Source organism: Heterocephalus glaber, unplaced genomic scaffold (genome assembly GCF_053883595.1).
Source record: "Heterocephalus glaber isolate CG9 unplaced genomic scaffold, H.glaber_assembly_v1.0 deba00001442, whole genome shotgun sequence".
Lineage (NCBI taxonomy): Eukaryota > Metazoa > Chordata > Mammalia > Rodentia > Bathyergidae > Heterocephalus > Heterocephalus glaber.
In genome coordinates, this window is record NW_028258296.1 from 55,734,329 (window position 1) to 55,754,751 (window position 20,423).

Consider the following 20,423-nt stretch of genomic DNA (forward strand, 5'->3'; position numbering starts at 1 on the left):
AGGTTTTGCAGACCACACCAACTCTGTTTCAACTACGTAACTCTGCTATGTAACACAAAAGTAGCCACATACAGTTTATAAATAAATGAGCATAGTTGTGTTCCAATAAAATTTGATTTACAAAAAAAGACAGACGCAGGCCACTGTAGCCTGTGGGCTATAGTTGCCAACTTCTAGTCAGACAAATTCCAAAGAGAGTAATCTGACAAAACAGTGATGGTGGTAGCAGAAATTTGCCAGGGACTTGAGACCAAATCCTGATCTATTTTGCTATCTACAAACTGCTAGCTACATTTCTACTCTGAACCATTGCCCGCCCAAAGATGTGACTTGTACAGCTGCCTCATCACAAACAACAGCTGGTTTATACTCACCAGTTCTAACCACGGCACAATGCAACTGCTGTGAAAGAAGTGATTGCAGGGTAACTGCCGGACTTCCTCTTCAACTGTGTAATCATCTTTACATACTGGACATTCTAAACCCGTATCTGTTAGAGGAACAAATGCCTTTTAAGGTAACCAAGCAAAGTGATGGAAAATAAAACTAACCAGTATCACTAACAATCTAAGGAATATATAAAGATGAAAGACAAAAGAAAAGTTGCATCCATGTGAGAGGCAGATAAGAGGCATGAATTATACTTCAAAATAGGAGTAGAGGTAGTAACAGATAGGGACATGAAAAACAAGAATGATAAATGGGGCCTAGTCCAGTAAGGTCTAGATAAGAACCATTTAATAGCCTACTTTCTAATGTAAAAAGTTAAAAGGAAGACACTGAGGTTTAGATTATCTGTTCAGTAAAGTAAGAAAAACATCTTCCCAAATGTGTGGCAGCCTTCTGCCAGTCAGTTTCTGCATAGGAAACAGTGGCAACCTGTATACCACAACCAAGGGACTCAACTCAGCACCCTTAGCTGCTTCCAGTCAAGCCACTTTTTCCCTGCTCTTTTACATATCATGCATCCTCTTTGAGCATGGCTCTCCTAAAGTCTTCTGTAGACGTTGTTAACTAAAAACTCTAGGGAAAGAAGGGAAAGGAATAAATATGAAAAAAGGAAAAAATGGAAACAAAGTCTTTGTAAATAGGGAGAGGGGAGGGGTTGAACGGAGGGCAAGGGAATGGGAAAAAGAAATAAGAACCGAGATATATCATGTAATGATACAAATTCCCCATGATGAATGTCATCATATTGCATACCTAAAATGTACCAATAAACTTAAACAAAAAAACAAAAAACCTCTACCAGGAAGTGGTGCTACAGCATTGTGAAGGTCAAGAGTAGTTCAGGCCTTCAAATAAAGACAGGAAGCCGCCTTTCCTTAAAGGAAATGGTCACAAACTACACTGGGAATTCCAAGCAGCAAATTGTGAATTTTCCAAGTTTGGCAAAAAATACCAGCTAGTCTAGATCTCTATTGACTAGGATATGTTCCTTGTCCCCAAAGTGGTCGAGGCATTTGGAATAGGACTACCACTTAGTAAATTCACTCCTTCCTTTCCATTTCAACAACTTCACCCTAACTCCAGCTTATACTTTTCATGCCAAGTCTACTGCAACACCCCACCAGGTAGTACTTAAGAGTTCCAGGCCTTTAACCCTCCATATATATCTTACACTTTGCTACCAGCTACTTTTCCCCGATGCTACCTTTTCAGCTCACCTCTACTTGTATTCTCAGCTGGCACTTCAAAATCAACATATTTAAAATTAAAACCGTCTAGACTGCTCCTCTTTAAACCCCTGCTCTGCTGTCTCCCATTATCTGCTCTATTTCACACACTGCCTTACATTCCCTCATTCTTCATTTTGAAGACATGCAAAACTTAGCTTCTACCTAAAACATCCAGCCCTAACTTTTCAACAAAGTCCCCGCTTTCTATCTAGTCATACTTCCCACTGTTCCCCAAATCAGATTTTATTTCAGGTCCAATAAGGTCACTCTCCTATATCGGACTTAAACATCACGCCTATGCTGATATTTTTAAATCAGTTCATACTAGGGTTAGGTGTGGTGGCATATGTCTGTAATCCCAGCACCAGAAAGGCTGAGGCAGGAGGACTGATGTGCATTCAAGGCCAGCCTGGGCTACATAGTGAGTTCCAGGCCAGCCTGAACTACACAGCGAGACTCTGTCTCCTTAAAAAAAAAAAAAAAAAATTAGTTTATACTTTTCTTAAGCAAAATGATCTGACTCATCTTGCCTTTAAACATTTGACTGTAAATCTAAATGGAGGGCTGGGGATGTAGCTCAGTGGCACAGCGCCTGCCTTGAAGTGTGAGGCCCTGAGTTCAATTCCCGGTACTCCCCAAAAAAGAAAATCTAAATGGAGAATGAAACACTCAGTCCAAAATAATGTCCCTTATCACTAAATTCCCTCAGTGCTCATTCTCAGCCTCTCATTTATTCTCTTCCTCTTTCCCCAAGGTCAGTTTCACTTGCCCAACATTATTTCAAAATTTTAAATCATTTGGTGAATGTTGCTTCCACTAATAAGTTCTTCGACTATTTAGAATTAAGTTTCATATATCTTTGTACCTCTTTACTTCCAATGGTACCTGGAAAGGGGACTTGATAATGGCTCAGGAAATATCTGCTGACTAATCTCAGGAAGAGACAGGTGCTTTCCAGAATATGGTACCCAGATAGGAATTTCAGAGGTCTACAAGTTCATTTTAAGATATTCAGTATAAGAACATACTGGAATTTTGAATAGAGATCATAAGATGACACAATAAATATGAAAATAAACCTACCAACTTGTTCCTGAGTTACTGTCACTGTTGGAAGAGAAGTGATCTTTTCCTTGTCAGCTGGGGGAGGCCCTGTGTTTTCCAGTTGTCCTAAAAGCTACAAGAAAAGAAAAAGAAAATGGCAGATATCTCAAGATCCCTAGAGAGGGTGCTACTTCAGCTGAGAACAAACATTGCAGATATTAGAAATGTTAGTTGCTCTTACTTCTGCCAGGCTCTGAGAGACTTAGGTTTTCCCTTTCCTCCTATTAGAACACTTAAAATCCCTTTACAATTTCAGAGTGACATTAGTGTAAGTCTATAGACAGATCCATGATTGTAAGGCCCACCTTTGGAGATAAAGCAACTTCAGGGGGTGAAGAGTTGTGATATCATGAATAAAACTATGGCTTTGTAAAAAGTAATACTTAACTGGTACAAAAATTTCTGTCAGAAGAAGAAAAGGGGGGGGGAGTATGGGGAGTAGCATAGGATAAGTCAAGAAACAGTAAATTACTGCCTACAAGAAGAGTTGGATATAAATGACATGCTTTCTGTGCTCAACAATCTAAAAGGGAAATGAAAAATCAATCAAATTAAAATGAACATAAGCAAGTAGAAGCAATTAGACATGGCACGGGAATACCTTTTTCTCTGCTTCCTTCCCCTACTTTGCTCCATCTAGCAGAAATCCCTGCTTCAACATGTGACCCCCTCCTTTTTTTGTGTGAAGTACTTATTTACAGGATCCTCACAGGACTGAACAAGAGGCCCAAAATACAATATACTGCTTGTTACAGGAGAAGTCTTTACTTTGTCTAGAGGTGAAACATGTTCTAGAAATCCCCTTGGACATAGTCGATACATGAATGCTAAACTAAACCCATAAACCATTCATCCTTTTAGTAAAATGGAAACCCAAAACCTCAAAACATTAGAGAAAGCAGAGTGACTGCAATTTCAAGAAAGTAGCAGAAGGAAAGCAGGAAGCCTGTGGAACCATGAGACACACTGAACAGAAACCCTCAAAAGGCAGCTCCTCACCTGGGTTACAATGGCATCAAGCCCTGTCTGACCCCAGGCATAGTCCCCAGGGTTGGAGTGCAGCATCCCGCTCCTATACGTGAGATGAGATAGACAGCATTAGATGGAGTGACCAGGCTCTGCCTTATATCACAGAAAAAGCTGGCAGAGGGATCCTGTTCTCTCTCAGAGCTTCCAAGTCACTAGAATCAAGGGGCAAAGAATTTCTCTGTATTTTCAAGGTCAAACATTATCTAGAGATAGCCTTTCATTCTCTTTGAATTTTACTTAAGCAGAACATAAAATGAGGAGCTAACTAAAATACCACATGATACATAAGAGAAAAAAGAGTGACTTGTTGCTTGTTGGTTAAGTTTCTTTTCTCTGCACACTTATATCAAACATAAATGGAGCTGCTTTTTAAGGAAGAGATTTTCCTCACTCAAAGAGGCTGCCTCACGGTCCTGAACAATGAAAAACGAGCAGAGAAGCAGCCACAGCAGTCTCTCTGAATCACACCTCAGAGCAATTACAAAAGGGAGCCTGGCAGCACCTTTTTCTTGACGCTACTGGTACAGTACCCTGGATGACGGATGTCCAGTCTCTGGCTGGAACACAAAGGAAATAGAGGTTGGGAAATGGGGTAAGTGTGGGGAAGGACTGAGGTCTCTCTGAGCAAAGAAGCTGGCATTAATTATCAGAACTGGCATTCCAGACAAGAAGAAATTCCATCTTTAAACCCTAACTCTACTTAAGTGTCACTCTGATAGTGAGTTATAGCCTTTTGTTTCTTCTGAAAAACCTTACTTTAGAAAAAGAAAGGCAAGTGTGTTGTTTTCAACTTCAGAAATTGTTTGTTTGCCATGCTGGGGATCAAACCCAGGGCCTTGTACATGCTAGGCAAGCTCTCTACCACTGAGCTACACATCCCCAGCTCTCTACTTCAGAAAATTTTAAGGAATAAAATCTTCCCATATGGTGTAAAGGAGAAACTCAGAAATTAAATACCAAGCCTAGCAGGCATTTTCTCATTCCCTATCTCAACACAACACTCAGATCATAACATAAAGGGTAGGGAGGGTGGGGGTGGACAAGGACAGTCCTCCAAAGCCTGAACAATAAAAAAAGAAAGTTCTGATTAAGTTTGAGCTCAGCAGACAATGGTAGCCTAACAAGCTTCCAGTTATATCCACATACTCACCTACCCAGCCTTTTCTCTACAGCACAGAAATGATAGCACCTAAAATGATGCTAATCCAGCAGAGAAAGCTAGGTAGCAATTAGCTACTTACCAAGAAAAAGGATGTGAGGATCCAGGAACTGCAGAATTTGCAAAGAATCCTGCAAAGATCTGTTGTATTATTCTGTTAGAGTAGAAAAAAAATTAGGTAAGACAACAAAAGATAGTACAGATACCCATGGTATCAACTACTCTTCCCCAACCACAATGGCTTCCCACTGACTATTTACACAAGGGACAGCACCAGAAATTGTCTATTACCTAGTGCTGTGAGAAAGTGCTATAATCTTTATCTTTGTGAGCTTTGCCATAGTATGGATTAGCATATTTTTGTGAATTAGAGTGGAAAGGAATCTGATGTCACATTTTTCAAATTAGGTTCCTCAGATCTCTGGCACCAATGTAAGTAGGGCTTAAAAGAGATGCTGAGCCAGTGGGATTCTAGATTAAATTTTTGTATAGCATTTAAAGGATTTTTTTTTTATAATATGAGAAGCATTCTATTTTAAAGGTGTTTCAGATGAATATGACACACATACAAACATACAGATAGGTATGCTTGTCACTTCTCATTCTGAACATTTAAAATGGGACATGTACCCATTTCTCTATCCTGACGAGACAGGTTTTTGTTACCTTTCAAAGAGATACTGGATTGATATATTTCCTGTTCTGAATGATATGCACTTGTAACTCCCTGGTTTCTACTTTATTAGGTCAGCTGATGTAACTTTAACAGTATTGGACTTTCCCTGCTACTAAAGTTCAACAATAATTAAGTATATTGTTTCCTCTGTGTTTTGTTTTTTTTTTCCGGTACTGGGGATTGAACTCAGGACCTTGCGCTTGCAAGGCAAGCGCGGTGCCACTGCGCTAAATCCCTGGCCCTCAGCGGTGTTTTGTTTTTTTTTTTTTTACATAAAAATCCAACTTTATTGAACATAGGAATAGATGGATTTTCAAATTAATAATTTTTGCTTTATGGTTATTAGTATCTGATCCATGGTAGAACTTACTAACTGCTACTATATGAAGATGCTTGTCTATTCTTAATTCTATATTCATAAACATACATATTTAAATCTAGAGAGAAACATTTGTGATTGGCTTATCAGTGCATGGTAATCCCTGGTATATGCACTGCTCAAGCTGGTAATAAGGGGTCATCCATTCTACAGCAAATTTTAAGCACAGGCACAAATTTGAATTTTACACAAAAATTCAGTTTTACTCTTATTCTTACATTAAGTGGGAGCTGACATCTGTAACTTACAGGCAAGCAAATACTTTTGTTTTCTACCTCCTAGCTGAACAAAAATACATATAATGTTTTCTTTAGACAAGACTTGGTGGTTGTTTTTTTTTTGTACCGGAGATCGAACTCGGGTCCTTGTGCTTGCAAGGCAGGCAGCGGAACCACTGAGCTAAATCCCCGGCCCCAAGACTTGGTTTTTATACTTCAATGAGAGTAACATATAATCCTTCCCTAAACAAAATGACCAGGGTATAATGAATCCATCTTTGGAAGAAATATTTAATATGCATATCTTATTTAAATAAATCCTCCAATAAGAAATGGAGAATTCACTGCCTTTACTTTGAAGGCTTTGTAGTTATCTGTCAAATTTATATGTGCAGCTCACTTGGAAATAGCAGTATTTCCACATAATAGTTCTCAAAAGGACTTAAAAGTCTCAAAATTCTGTGTCTCCTTTGGCTTGCTTCTCTCTTGATTCCACCCAGGCTTTATTAATGTTTCGCTTCATATCATTATCTTCATCAATTTTCTTTAGAACATTCATTAATCCTTCACTAGGACCTGTTTCAGCATCATAGGATGGCTTTTCTTTTTCTTTGCATTCTTTTTCAACCTGAGTCAAGTATTCCCATTGCGTGTTTTCTGCTTTCTTTCTACATAAGACAAGAACTGTATCAGTCTTGATTTTTTTTGAACTGCCTTCCACTGAGATGGGTTTTAAGAGATTGTTCACAATCATAGAGTAACTCTTCCCATTTAGATTCTTTACCAAAAGATCAAATGACCTCCCTGTGAATTGCACCTGCACATTCTCAGCAGGAACTTGATGAACTCCAGTTAAGGTAATGTGGATTTTTAACAAACTTATTTGACTGATCCCATCCATAATTACTGATTTTCACAGTATATCCTGTTGTGATGGGAGCAACCACAGCAGCTGGTTTTTCATTGTCAAGAAATTCTGGTTTCTTTTGTGATTTTTGTTGCACCCTATTCTTTATTTCTGTTTCAATCTTGGATTTTTCTTTTCTTTTTTTTTTTTTTGGTACCGGGGAATCGAACTTGGATCCTTGCGCTTGTGAGGCAGACGCTGGAACCACTGAGCTAAATCCCAGGTCCCAATCTTGGATTTTTCAACTGTCAGGGCATCTCGTACTCTCTTTCTAGTGGCCTTTTCCAACAACACCTTTACCTCTTCTAGATCATTCTGCAACTCCTCCAAAGCTGAAGGCACGGCCAGGCTGGGTCAGACCGGAGGCCAGAGCAGCAGGCGTGCACGCAAGGACAGGACCCAGTGCGCTCTTCGCGAGCGTGGACCACGGCAGCGTGGGCTGCGGGACCGGCGGCTGCGCGCACAGCCGACCTGCGCGAGGTCCCGGCCCGCCCTCTGCCTCAGTGGTATCTTTTTGTATTGTGGTTTCATTGCTTATTTTTTAATTGGAAAAATTAAAAATATATTTTTTTAGTTGTAAAACATGTTTAGAAATATGCATATATTGTGGAATGGCTAAATAAAGCTTATGAACTAGGCATTACCTCGTATACTTATTTATTTGTAATCAGAACACTTCCAATTTATTCTTGCAGCAAATTTTCCCCCCAGTGCTGGAGAATGAACCCAGAGCCTTCACACTGAGCTTCATGGGACTATCTTTGGAATACAGCAGCAGGCAGAAGCTGGAAAGACTTTGAGGAAAGCATCAGAGAACATTTGAAGAAACAGTTATAAGAGCCCCAATGTGGTGGTACACACCTGTAAATCCCAGCTATTAAGGAAGCTGAGAAAGAAGGACTGCAAGTTTGAAGCCAGCCTGGACAACTTAGCAAGAGCCCACCTCAAAATAAAATGTTTAAAGTTCTGGGGATGTAGCTCAATGGTATAGCACTTACCTAGCATGCTGAAGACCCTGGGTTAAACACCCAGCACTGTAAAGTAAAACAAAATAGTGCAAGAATGTAAGAATGTAGGCTCAGTGGTAGAGCACTTGCCTAGCATGTGTGACCTTAGGTTCAATCCCCAGCTGACCCCCCCAAAAACAAACAAAATACAACAACCAAAAATAGTAGAAGCACAATGGCCTTTGAGGAAGTTATGGATGAGAGCTAAAGTAAATGCTGGACAAATCTTAACTGGAAACTAGAAGGACAAGGATCCTTGTAAATTGTCTCAATTCACCAATCAAAAGAAACAGATTAGCAGAATGGATCAAGAAATAAGATCCACCAATATGCTGCATACAAGAAACACATTTGACTCAAAAAGAAATTCACAGATTGAAACTCAAAGGATGGAAAATAATACTGCATGTGACAGGAACCTGGAAAAAAGCAGGGGGAGCTATTCTACTTGCAGACAAAGTGGATCTCAAGCCAAGACTGATCAGAAGAGACAAAGAAGGTCACCACATACTTGTTAAGGGAACAATCCAAGAGGAAGAGATAACAATCACAAATATATACTCACCAAATACCAGCACATGTAATTACATAAAACAAACATTAATAGACTTGAAAAATCAAATAAGCACTAATTCAACTCCAATGGGGGGAACCTCAATATCCCACTGTCACAAATAGACAAAAAAAAAAAATCAACAAAAAAATAGCAGAACTGAACAAAATCTTTGAACATGGACTTAGCAGGTATCTACAGAGCGTTCCACCCCACAACAGAATACACATTCTTCCCTTCTACACATGGGACATTCTCCAAAACAGACCACATAGTAGCCCACAGAACATGCTTAAGTAAACGCAAAGGAACTGAAATTATCCCATGCATATTATCAGACCATAGTGAAATAAAATTGGAAATCAATGACAAAAGAAACCACAAAACTACAAACACAAATTAAATAACATCCTTCTGAACAAGATGAAATCAAGAAAGAAATTAGTTTCTACAATTCAACGACAATGCCAGTACAACATACTAGAACTCGTAGGATGCAATAAAAGCAGTCCTACCAGGAAAATTCTTAGCAGTGAATTCCCACATCAGAAAAACAAAGTGTGCTCAAATAACCTAATGTTGAACCTCAAGCTTCTAGAAAAAAAGAGCAAGTTAAACCCAAAGCATGCACGAGGGAAGAAATTATAAAAATTAGAGCAGAAATTAATGCAATGGAGACTAAGAAAATACAAAGAATCAATGAATCAAAGGGTTGGTTCTTTGAAAGAGTAAAGAAAATAGACAAACTCTTAGCAAACTTTATTTTAAAAAAGGAGGGAAAAGACCCAACTCCATGCAATTAGGAATAAAAAAGGTAAAATCACAACAGATCCTGAAGAAATCCAGAAGATCATCAATATCTTTGAGAACCTGTACTCTAATAAGATGGAAAACGCAGAAGAAATGAACATTCTTTGATACATATGAACTACCAAAGCTGAATCAAGATATAAAAATTCTCAACCCAGTATCAGTCAATGAAATTGAAGAAGTAATTTAAAAAACACTACCAAGAAAGAAAAGCCTAGGTCCTGATGGATTCACTGCTGAATTCCACAAGAAATTTAGAGAAGATCTAATGTCACTACTTCTCAAACTCCTTAATGAAATTAAAAGGGAAGCAACATTCCCAAACTCATTCCTGGAAGCAACAATTACCCTAATAGAAAAACCAGAGAAGGATCCAACCAAAAAAGAGAACTACAAGATGAACTTGAGACATTTTTAGGTAAATTAATTCACCTTGATACCATGCTTTTAAGTGAAATAAATCAGACACACATGTTTAAATACCACATTGTTTCTCTTGTGTGAGAAACTGAAAGCACAAATAAGGACCAAAATAAGGATGATAGATACTGGGAAGTAGGAAAATGCTGAAATGGGAAGGGAGGGTGGAAGGAAGGGAAAAGGGGAAAAAAAACAGAATGGAAGAAAAAATTAGAAACAAAGCTTTTGTAAAGAAAAAGGGGAAGAAGGGTTGAAGGGAGGGGAGGGTAATGGGGAAAAAAGAAGAATCAAGTTATATTATGTACACGTACTAATTCCCTATGATGAATGTGACCTTTATGTGTATCAAAAGTGTGCCAATAAAATTACTTTTTAAAAAAATTTTATAAAGTACTGTAGGCTTAAGCTGAAAGGTGCAGAAATGGTACAAAATGAAAAAAAGCCTCTGGCCCCTCAAATTTCTGCTGGAAAGCAAGCTAAGAAAATTATGTAACTGAAAATATGAACTGCTTCTCCTGGAAAAGAAAGGATGAGAGTCATAGGATGAGGTCAAGACCCCAGAGGGAGGAATCAAGAGCCACGAAGAACTACTCCTGGGCAGAGTAAGTTCTAATCAAGGAACTTCCAATATGTGTTCAGACAACTACCAGAGCTGTAAACCAGCAAAGACTGTGTCTCCTAGTCCCCTTTTTTGTAACTATTTATCAAGTCACTGCCTGTCCACATCTCTGTACTGTATATTGGGTATATGGTGTGCAGACAACGTGACTCTTTGGTATACAAGTCTCCATAACAAAAGTAATTGTACCAGAGGACTTATGCAGAAGCAGCCTCACTCACACTTGAACCTAAATTTAAAGGGTAACCACCTAGAATTCAAGCTGATACTCCATAAATAGATTTGAGGAGGTGAATGTATTTTACACGTGGAAGAAATATAAACAATTTGTGGCCACAGGACAAACTGTGATGGTTTTCAAATATGTCCACAAATTCTTTAATGCACTCCCTTAAAGAAGTGGAACTTAAATTTTCTTCCCCTTGAATGTAAGCTGGACTTAGTAATTTCTTACAGATAAAATATGGCAGAAATGACAGTGTGTGGCTTGCAAAATTAGGATATAAAAAGGCACTGTGATTTCATTCCTTCTCTATCTCTCTTAGATCACTTACTCTGGAAGAAGCCAGCTGCCAAGACAGGAAACATTCAAAAAGCCCTGCAGCGAGGTCCATATGGTAAAGAGCTGAGACCTCCTGCCCACACCCATGTGAGCCATCATAGAAGCAGATCCTCCAGGCCCAGCTAAGTGTTCAGATGACTGCAGCCAAAGGTGATATGCTATCACTTCATGAAACTCTTCACTAGAATGGCCTTGCTAAGCTGCTCCTAAGTTCTTGATCCTCAGAAATAGAGGCAATAAATGTTCCTATATGCTGCTAAATTTGTTACATACCAATAGGTAATTCGCATACACACACACACACACACACACACCCTCTTGCTAGTGACAAGAAGAGTAAATTAAATTATCACATACTTTAAAAATGGTAACCAAGTTTGAGAAACAGTCTAGTTCCCTGAAGCTTTGCAGCAGATCCTATACGAGGTTACTTCACCAGCAACTGATCAGCTGGGGATTCCTCTTTTTTGGTTTTTACTCTTTGGAAGTCAGATGCTGGCTTCATGTTTTCTTAGCAGAAAGAGAGACAGACTTCTCAGAAAAGCTCCAGTAAGTGTTTAAGCTGTTGTCTGGAAACTGTGTGTGTATGCATGTGTGTGTTGAGTGTGTGTGCATTCGTGTGTGTGTGTCCCTGTGTGTGTCTGAGACAGTGTCTGGCTAAGTTGCTAAACTGCCTGGGCCGACCTTGAACTTGCAATCCTCCTGCTTCAGTATCCCAGAATGCTGGTGTGACAGGCATATGGCACCATACTGGGTTAAACTGTTTCTTATTAAAGTTAAATGTGAGAGTGTAGTGGGTCACAGGAAGGTAGTGCATGATTTAAATGTCAGCCACTCACAGAAGAGGAAAATTAACCCACACAGGGTCTGGAGGAGAAATCACCCTCTAGGTCTTAGTTTCCACAGCTGTACCCTCTCTACACTATCCTCCTGCTTTCCTGGATGTTCTTTCTCAGCCTCCTCTTTTTGTTTATTCCTCCTTATCTTCTAATCTTCTAATCATTGTCCAAGGCTCAATTATCTAGAGCACATGTATTTTCCTCTCCTCTTCTCTCTCAACTCTACCATTTTCTAACCTCACTTCTTTGACAATTTCATCCATTTACAATTTTAAATACCACACATACAGGACAACTTTCAAATTTTATTTCCACCCAAGACCATTGTCTACTCAGTATCTTCACCTGTATGTATAATAACCACCTCAAATTTATTATGTCCCAAACTATTTTGAACTCTAATGTTTCCCTCCAAACTGGCTCCTCCAGATTTCCCCATGTTGGCCAATGGTGGCTCCATTTTTTTAGTTACTCCCCCAAAACCTTTGGCGTCATCCTTAACTTTTTTGTTACATCACATATCCAATCAGTAAGTCCTATAATGCTTATTGTCAAACTACATCAGAATCAAACCATTTTTCACTACTCTCATCCAAGCCACTGGCATCTCTAGCTTTTTATTTATTTTATTTTTAGGTACTGGGGATCGAACTCAGGACCTTGCACTTGTGAGGCAGGTGCAATGCCACTGAGCTAAATCCCTGGCCCTGGCATCTCTAGCTTTAATGCAACTGTCTCTTATATGGTTCCTCTGCTTCTGCTCTTGCCCCCACCCTTCCAGCCCTACACTTTATTCTCAGCATACCAGAACTATCATTTTAAGACACACATTAGACTTGGACCAACTGCTGGACTAAAAGCCCTTTCAATGACCAATTAGGTAGGTGATTCTCTACATGATATAAATACCCTCCTCCTCATCCCCACAACCAGAAACTTCTGAGACTTCATCTCCTAATATTCCCCTCACTTTGCTCCATAGTGGTCTCCTCTTATTGGCACATGCCTAGTTCATCCCCTCACTTCCTTTCTGTCTACTCAAATACCTTTGCAATGAAGTCTTTGCTAACTATGCTTTGGAACATCACCTCTCACCTCACATTTCCTATCTATGTTTTTGAAATTTCACACACAAACACTTACTATCTCCCTTGCCTTTTCCCCCATCACACTAACTACTGCTTAACTGTTTATTCTGCTTATCTGGCTTTCCTCATTAGTACTTAAACTCTGTAAGACAGCCATTTTTCGCTGTTTTGTTCATTATTGTATGTTCAACATCTAGAATATCATCTGGCACATAGTAATAAAAAATGTTTACTGAATGAGCTAAGAGTTCCCTAGATGGGTCCCAAATGCATGTACACTGAAAGAGATACACAATCTGTAAAGATATAAAAGATTATATAAAACATGTATAATGATTAATCCTATTTTAATTATAAAGATGTAGATATCATCTGTGTATTTATTTAAAAAGACCTATGAGATTACATATCAAGGTGTAACTAGCAGTTGGGTGTGGTGTCACATGCCCCATAATCCTAGTTGAAGGAGGCTCAGGCAGCAGGCTAGCAAGTTCAAGTCCCACATGGTCAACTTAGTAAGTCTGTCTTAAGAACTACAAAGGGCTAGGAGTATACTGAGTAGTAGAGAAGCCCTGGGTTCTATCCCCAGTACTAGAGTGAGGGAAGGTGTGAATAATGCTGTTTTTTTAATGTTTTTTAGGCCCTAACATTTTTAAATGAGAAAAAGAAAGTTAACAACAATCAAAAAAGTTAATTCTCAAATTTTGAGTTGTGATCAGTATCAGAAAACTATGGTCCCAGAATCTAGAGTTAACTTTGACAATATATTATGTAAGAAACCTTCCTAGATGCAGTATATCTTATGAAGTGATTGGGAAATAGATTAGTGCTAAAATCAAAGGTCTTTCTTTTGTCTCTCAGGGAAGGATGCTAAAATGTAATCAATAAAAAACAAATGTTAACTGAGTAACTCTTTAGGTTGGTGACAAGAACATATTAATAATCTATAAAGGCTAATTTTTGAGACATCTGATTTCTTAAACACAAAGGTCAAAATGGGAATACAGATTTGAGACTCCTTAGCATAGACTTGAGAGAATGGCCACGGAGAACTTATAGATCAGTGGCTCTCAACCAGAAAGTTTTACCCCCAGGAGATGTTTCTGGTTGTCAAAACTGGAGTAGGGGTGGAGAGGTGTTATGGGCATGCAGTGGAGAGCCAGGGATGCTGCTGAACAATACACAAGGGAGCCTCACACAATAATTATCTAGCCCAAAACTTCAATAGTTGTGAAGCTGTGAAATCCTGTAGAGTAAGAAGAAAAGCAGAATGAAGGAAAACCAATACTCAGAAAGTGGCCACAAAAAAGGAAAAGTCAGAGATGGGGTTATAGCTCAGTGGTAGAGTGCATGCTTAGCATGCACAAGACCCTAGGCTCAAGCTCTAGCAACCCACCTCATACCCCCCAAAAAAGGAAGGCAAAGTCAGAGAAGAGGTAAATCAAAAAAATGTACTGTCATGGATATCAGAGGGGTATGGAATTTCAAGATGGAAAAAAAAGGCCAAACAAGTTGAATTCTGTGATTGGATTTACACAATAAAGATTTTATCATATTTGCTGGGTTTGTCATTAGAAGGTAACCAGGATTTTAGTGACTTTTTTTATTGAAAATGAAAAAGATAAGACTAGTCAGCAACTGGAGCAGTGATTTTCAACCCTGGTGACAATAAGAACAATCTCAAAAGCTTTTAAAAATTATCAATTCCTGGACCTTACCCAAGACTAAAAAATCATAGTCCCTGGAATGGGGCCCAGGTAGCAGTAGTTTTAAAAGTACTCTCAGTAATATTAATGTACTACCAGGTTTGAAAATTACAAAACTAAAGATTCAAAAGAGTAAACAATAGGCATCAAAGTAGGGAAAGGGAGGAGAAAGAGGAAAACGGACATAACAAAATCCCCGAAGAGACATGTAATGAATGGGTCAGGAATGTGAGCTGATGGGCTTGCTTTGAAAAAAAGAAAGAATACCTCTATCCCAGGAGACTGAAGGGAGAAATGAATGTTGACAGAGAAGCTGGGCACAGGGATCTGAGGAGTTCACACCTAAGGCCCCAGTTTTCATAATGGAGAAGCTAAGTCGGCTGGTGATAATCAGCTACTAGATGGAAATCTAGATAGTGAAATTTGGTGAAAATTTAAAATATTTCCTGAAAGAATGCAAAACAAAAGTCTAATCGAAAGCACTGATAATCTGTTATGGCTTGCATTTAGATGTCCCCCTCAAAGCCTCATGTGGTCATAGGTAGGCTTTTTCAGAGAGGTGGCTGGATCTAGAGTGTATGATGCTGGAATTGATTCACAGTGCAATGCTAGGAAAGAGGGCACTAGGGATTAAGGGAGTGAGTGCTACCCACCCTAAATAGTCTGGATAAGACATAAAAGGCAGAAAGACACTGTTATGGTCCCTTGTTGCTTTTTGCTGTCTTCTGCCTGCAATGAACTCTTTCTCCTCTGCAATGCCCCTCTGCCATGTGCCACTCTGCCATGGAGCCAGCCAACTATGGACTGAAACCTCTACAAACTGTAAGCCAACTAAACCTTTCTTCCCTTAAATTGTGGGTGTCAGGTATTTTGTCTCCGCAAGGAGAAAAGTAACTAAGAAATCTAACAGATTAAATGCACTTTACTGTTTGTAGGGGCACCAATGAGCACATTTACGAGCTTTCCCTCCAGTGGTACTTTAAGAATACCCTACTAGAGAAATAAGGAAAAGTAAGACCACGGAGTGCGGGGGATGTAGAGTTTAGATTAACCTTAGTTAAGAGGATCAACAATGGGGTTTCGAACAGGTAGAGAAGGGAACATAATGTATAAGCTGTTTAGTTGGTGTGGGACACAGTGGATTTACTCCTAGGCACCTAATGCTATTAAAAGTCTAATATTACAGATTTTTATCCTACCTAATCCAAATAAACCGTATTTCTTCTATCCTGTATCTGTCCTAAGAAGGAATGTCTCCAGCTGACTTTGAAAAGCATAAAACCAAAGATGACAGATACTTATTTAGAAAGATATGTGCTAAAGCAAGTACTGTAAATGTTAGTAGTAGTCGGGGCGGGGGGAGTTTGAGGAGGGTGTAAGTTCTAGAACAGGATTATCCAATAAGACCTTCTGTGTAGGGAACAGGGAAAGGGGATGTTACCAGAACCTCTGCAGTAAATCCTAGTCTCCTTCGAGCCACGGCAGCACACGGCGAATTACAGGAAAGGTAGAAAAATGAGACTGAGAAGAAGCAGAGTTTTGGGTCTGATCAGTGCTGCTCTGGGCGGCAAAGACGACAGCCCCCAGCTTACCGTACATCGGGAGAAACAAATGTAACAAATGACTTGCGGGGAGTTCAGTACATCCGGGTAAACAAGATGTAACAATCCAAGAACAAGGAGGAACTGAGTAGATGTTTGTTCCTCCCAGGATGTTTTCAGCTCCTAGGATGTTTCTTGTCCTGGAGAATCACAGCATCACCCGATCATTGAGGTCTCATTGTGGTCTCACTGAGGTCTCAATTGTGACCGGAGGCCAAAATGGAATTATGTCTCGGAATTCCATAGCTGGGCTCTAGGTAGGAGAACCAGGCTAACCAAATGATTTTTCCCTAAAATTATGTAGCATTGCTCCCAACACTTCTGAGATGATGGAAAATGTTCTATAATCTATGCTATCAAATATGGTAACTACTGGTTACACGCAGCCACTGAACCCTTGAAATGTGGCTAGTGGAAGTGAGAAATTTCAAATTCTATGAACTTTTAATTAATTTAAAATGACAGCCACACATAGCTAGTAGCCACTACATCCAACAGTATACCACTAGATTCATGTGGCCCTGAGTTTCAGAATCCTGGATTCACCAGTGGCTGTTACTTTATTTCTCAAGAGTCTGTTTATTCTTACATAACGGTACCAAACCTATGGCACTTGTGCTACAGTGAGCTGATTGTTATCAATGAATGAATGCTCTAAAGAGTTCGCCATCACTGTATAAGGTACAAATAGCAAAGGCATCTATAATAAAGCATGATACACAATACTGCACAAATGGCAAACACTGAAAATTAACATTATTCCTTCTAAATGGTATCCAGAGATTAAGGAGCACAATTTCTTTTTTTCTCCATTTTATCCCCAGTGCACAGTTTAGTACTCCACACATGAAAAGACACTCAATAAATATTTATTGATTGAATGTTATTATAGTCACAAGACTTTATATTTATTTCTATCACATTTCATATTAAGCCCATTGCTCCAGTCTGTTGAGATCTAGAACAGATCTTTGAATCCTAATGTTATCTAATATACTTGATATGGCTTTTAGTATCTTCTGAAATTTTTACAAACGGATCATGTATATTTTAATCTGAGAAATTAATAAAAATGTTAACCAGAGACCCATAACACTAGTTTCATCACTGCAGTTTATTATCATTCATTAACTGATACTAGTTGAGTACAGATATTCAATCTAGCTTCATTTTCATCCTGTCTCTACCTTCCTTCTTGCCCACAAAAAAGGTATATATGAGGGCTTTATCAGATTATGCCAGTATGTCCTTCATTGAAACTACCTTTAAATAGAACCTAAAAATAACTCACCCTTCGATAGCTGGAGATCTGTCAGGACGAGTACTTCCTCGAGACCTGTATCTCCGGGTCACTGGCAGCCTTGGAGGCCGACTTGGTCCCCAGAAGTCAGTGTGAGTTTGGTGACCCCTGCCATTGGCTCTGTTATCTTGGTCCAGTGGATTGCTACTTAGAAATGGTCTAAATTCTTGGAAAAACATCGTTTGATCCAAATGGTCCCACAGCTAGTAAAAAACAGAAGGAAATCACATATTAGGAAAATGGAACAAAGAACAAAGAGAAGAATAATTTTTAACAGTTTGAAATTCAGCAGCTCCAAAATAATAAAGTATGTTTCCCCAATTTCATGGAGGAGTAGAGAGAAATCTTCAGAGTACATAAAGTATAGGGGGAAAATGTAAAAATTGAGAAAGTAATGTAAAATGTAAAAATAGAGAAATGCAGGCTAGGGATTTAGCTCAGTGGCGCCACTGCCTGTCTCGCAAGCACAAGGTTCTGAGTTCGATCTCCAGTTCCAAAAAAAAAAAAAACAGCAAGAGATGTAAAAATAGAGAAAGTTTTACTTCATAAAGTAAGTGAGCCAATGGCTGGCCGTGTTCCTTAACACTCAATTCACATCCACATACCTCTGATCCATTTCTCCTTCAGAAATATAAATGAGCCAAAGATTATCATGGACTTCTGTCCTGAGCATAATCAACCATTCAGGACAATATTATAATCTTGTGTTTTGTGACAAATGACACTCACATTCCTGCTAAGATTTAAATAAAGTGAATGTATTTACATGCTTGTTTTAGAAAAGGTCATCATCCCCACAAATATGTACATAAAATACTTCTCTTGACCTAGCGCCTGCATCAGAGACGGCTGTGTTAAAGTTGTATCACAGCAGTATAAGAATGTCTGGTGAGAGCATTCTGTGGTACATACTGTATTTTTATCACTAAAACGGGGTGAGGAGGGGGGTTTGAGTTTGGCAGAAGAATCACTAAGAAAAAGGTAACTGGGGAAAAAAATGACCTTAAAATAATGTTTTATTTATCTACATACTAGATATCTCAAAAGATCTACAAAATAATATTTAATATACTCCATCCACCAACTATATAACACTGGTCATACTAATCTGTTTGCTTTTCAAGTTTCAAGTCAAACAGAAAAGCTTACTATTTAGTGTATATATAGTAACAAGGACACAAAACTTCTCAGTACATGACCTCAGGTCTTACAAATTCTCACAACCCCTCCATTCCATGCTCTTTCTTCCAGAGATCCACACTGGGAGAAAGGGTTACTACCCTATAGCACGTTAAGCTGACCCTACTCCAGTCTCAGTCTACTAATAACCCACTCAGTCAATTTTAGAAGTTACAGTGTCTAGTATGTGTGTCAATGTTATTTTTCACTCATTTTTTCAAGTTTTCTTCTGATTTTCAAAATGTTTCCTCCCTTAATTAAAACTACAAAAATACATGTCTTATAAAAATACAAATGCAGAATATAAAATATACTGTGAAATAGTCTTCATTTACTCAGCTGTGATCAACCTCTACTCCTAACTCTACTCCTATACCAGAGGTGGATTTGAGATGCAGAATTCCAGATCTTTAAATATTTGTTTGTGTCCGTGTGTAACCATACACACATCTATATATCTATACATACATATACACATTACACATACATACACTCAAGGGGTTTTTTTGTTTTGTTTTTTGTTTTTGGTACCAGGGATTGAACTCCGGACTTTGTGCTTGGGAGGCAAGCACGGTGCCACTGAGCTAAATCCCCGGCCCAACTTGTTTTTTTAAAGGGTCACACTACATAGATACACATTTATTCATTTAACAAAAAATTTTTATGCATGTACCTACCATGTTTCAATCACTTTTTGGGCAACAGTGAACAAAACAGGTTTTTAAAACAGAAAAGAGAATCATCTGCTCTAATAGATTTTATTCTTAAGTGAGAAGAAACAGACACAAGATTCACTCATCTACCCAAAAAAGGAAAAGGAAACTATATGAGATGATAGCTATAGCTAAAGACAACTGGAGGAGGAAAACTTGGCTTGTACTACCTAAAAAGTTATTATCATTCTTTTCAACAGCAGCATAGCATAGGTGCTATTTTATATAATATTTTAAATTATCATAATACATCTCGCATGTAAAATACACAATAGTCCGGTGTGAGCTGTGTTGGAGTTGTGCCAAAGCAGCATAGGAATGTCTGATAATAACACTAAAATGAGGTGGGGTGGGGATCTGAGTTTGGAAGAAGAATCTACCCATAATCCCAGTTACTTAGGAGGCTGAAGCAAGAGGCTTGCAAGTTCAAGGGCAGCCTGGGGAACTTAGTGTTGGGGATGTAGTTCAGTGGTAGAACTGCCTAGCATGCAACGCTCTGGGTTCAATCCCCAGTACCAGGGCAGGGTGAGGGGAGACATGCACACATAATGAAGAAATAAAAGAAAATCAAAACATGTTCATCTCTTGTATCATCAAAGCTGTGGTAATTCTTTGCGTATCCCTCCCTTGACCCCCAGAAGTAACCACTACCTTAACTTTTTCATTCTCTGGTTTTTCTTTATATTTATTCTATAAATGTTTACATCCCCAAATAAATTTGCCTTATGAATTCCTCTGATACTTGCTTTTTTGGCTCCACATGTTGATCCATATAGCTATTATCCACTCATTTTCAAACATTTTATGCCATATGTTTAAAAAGCTTTCCTCGTATCAATGACATCTGGATTTTTTTGTTTCCTACAATTGTTTTT

General features: G+C 38.8%; 1 protein-coding gene and 1 pseudogene across 1 annotated transcript in view; both read right to left on the minus strand.

The window, feature by feature from the left end:
• The window catches only part of Rnf115 (ring finger protein 115), an 87,889-nt gene that overhangs the window by 6,701 nt on the left and 60,765 nt on the right, over positions 1-20,423 (minus strand). Inside the window, exons 4-8 of the mRNA XM_004853903.4 lie at positions 17,648-17,859; positions 5,054-5,125; positions 3,783-3,855; positions 2,763-2,856; positions 375-490 (exon numbers count right to left, since the gene is read on the minus strand). Coding sequence (XP_004853960.1) covers positions 375-490; positions 2,763-2,856; positions 3,783-3,855; positions 5,054-5,125; positions 17,648-17,859 — 567 coding nt within the window. The remainder of the gene's footprint in view (positions 1-374; positions 491-2,762; positions 2,857-3,782; positions 3,856-5,053; positions 5,126-17,647; positions 17,860-20,423) is intronic.
• On the minus strand, positions 5,899-7,689 carry LOC106010100 (calcyclin-binding protein pseudogene; annotated as a pseudogene).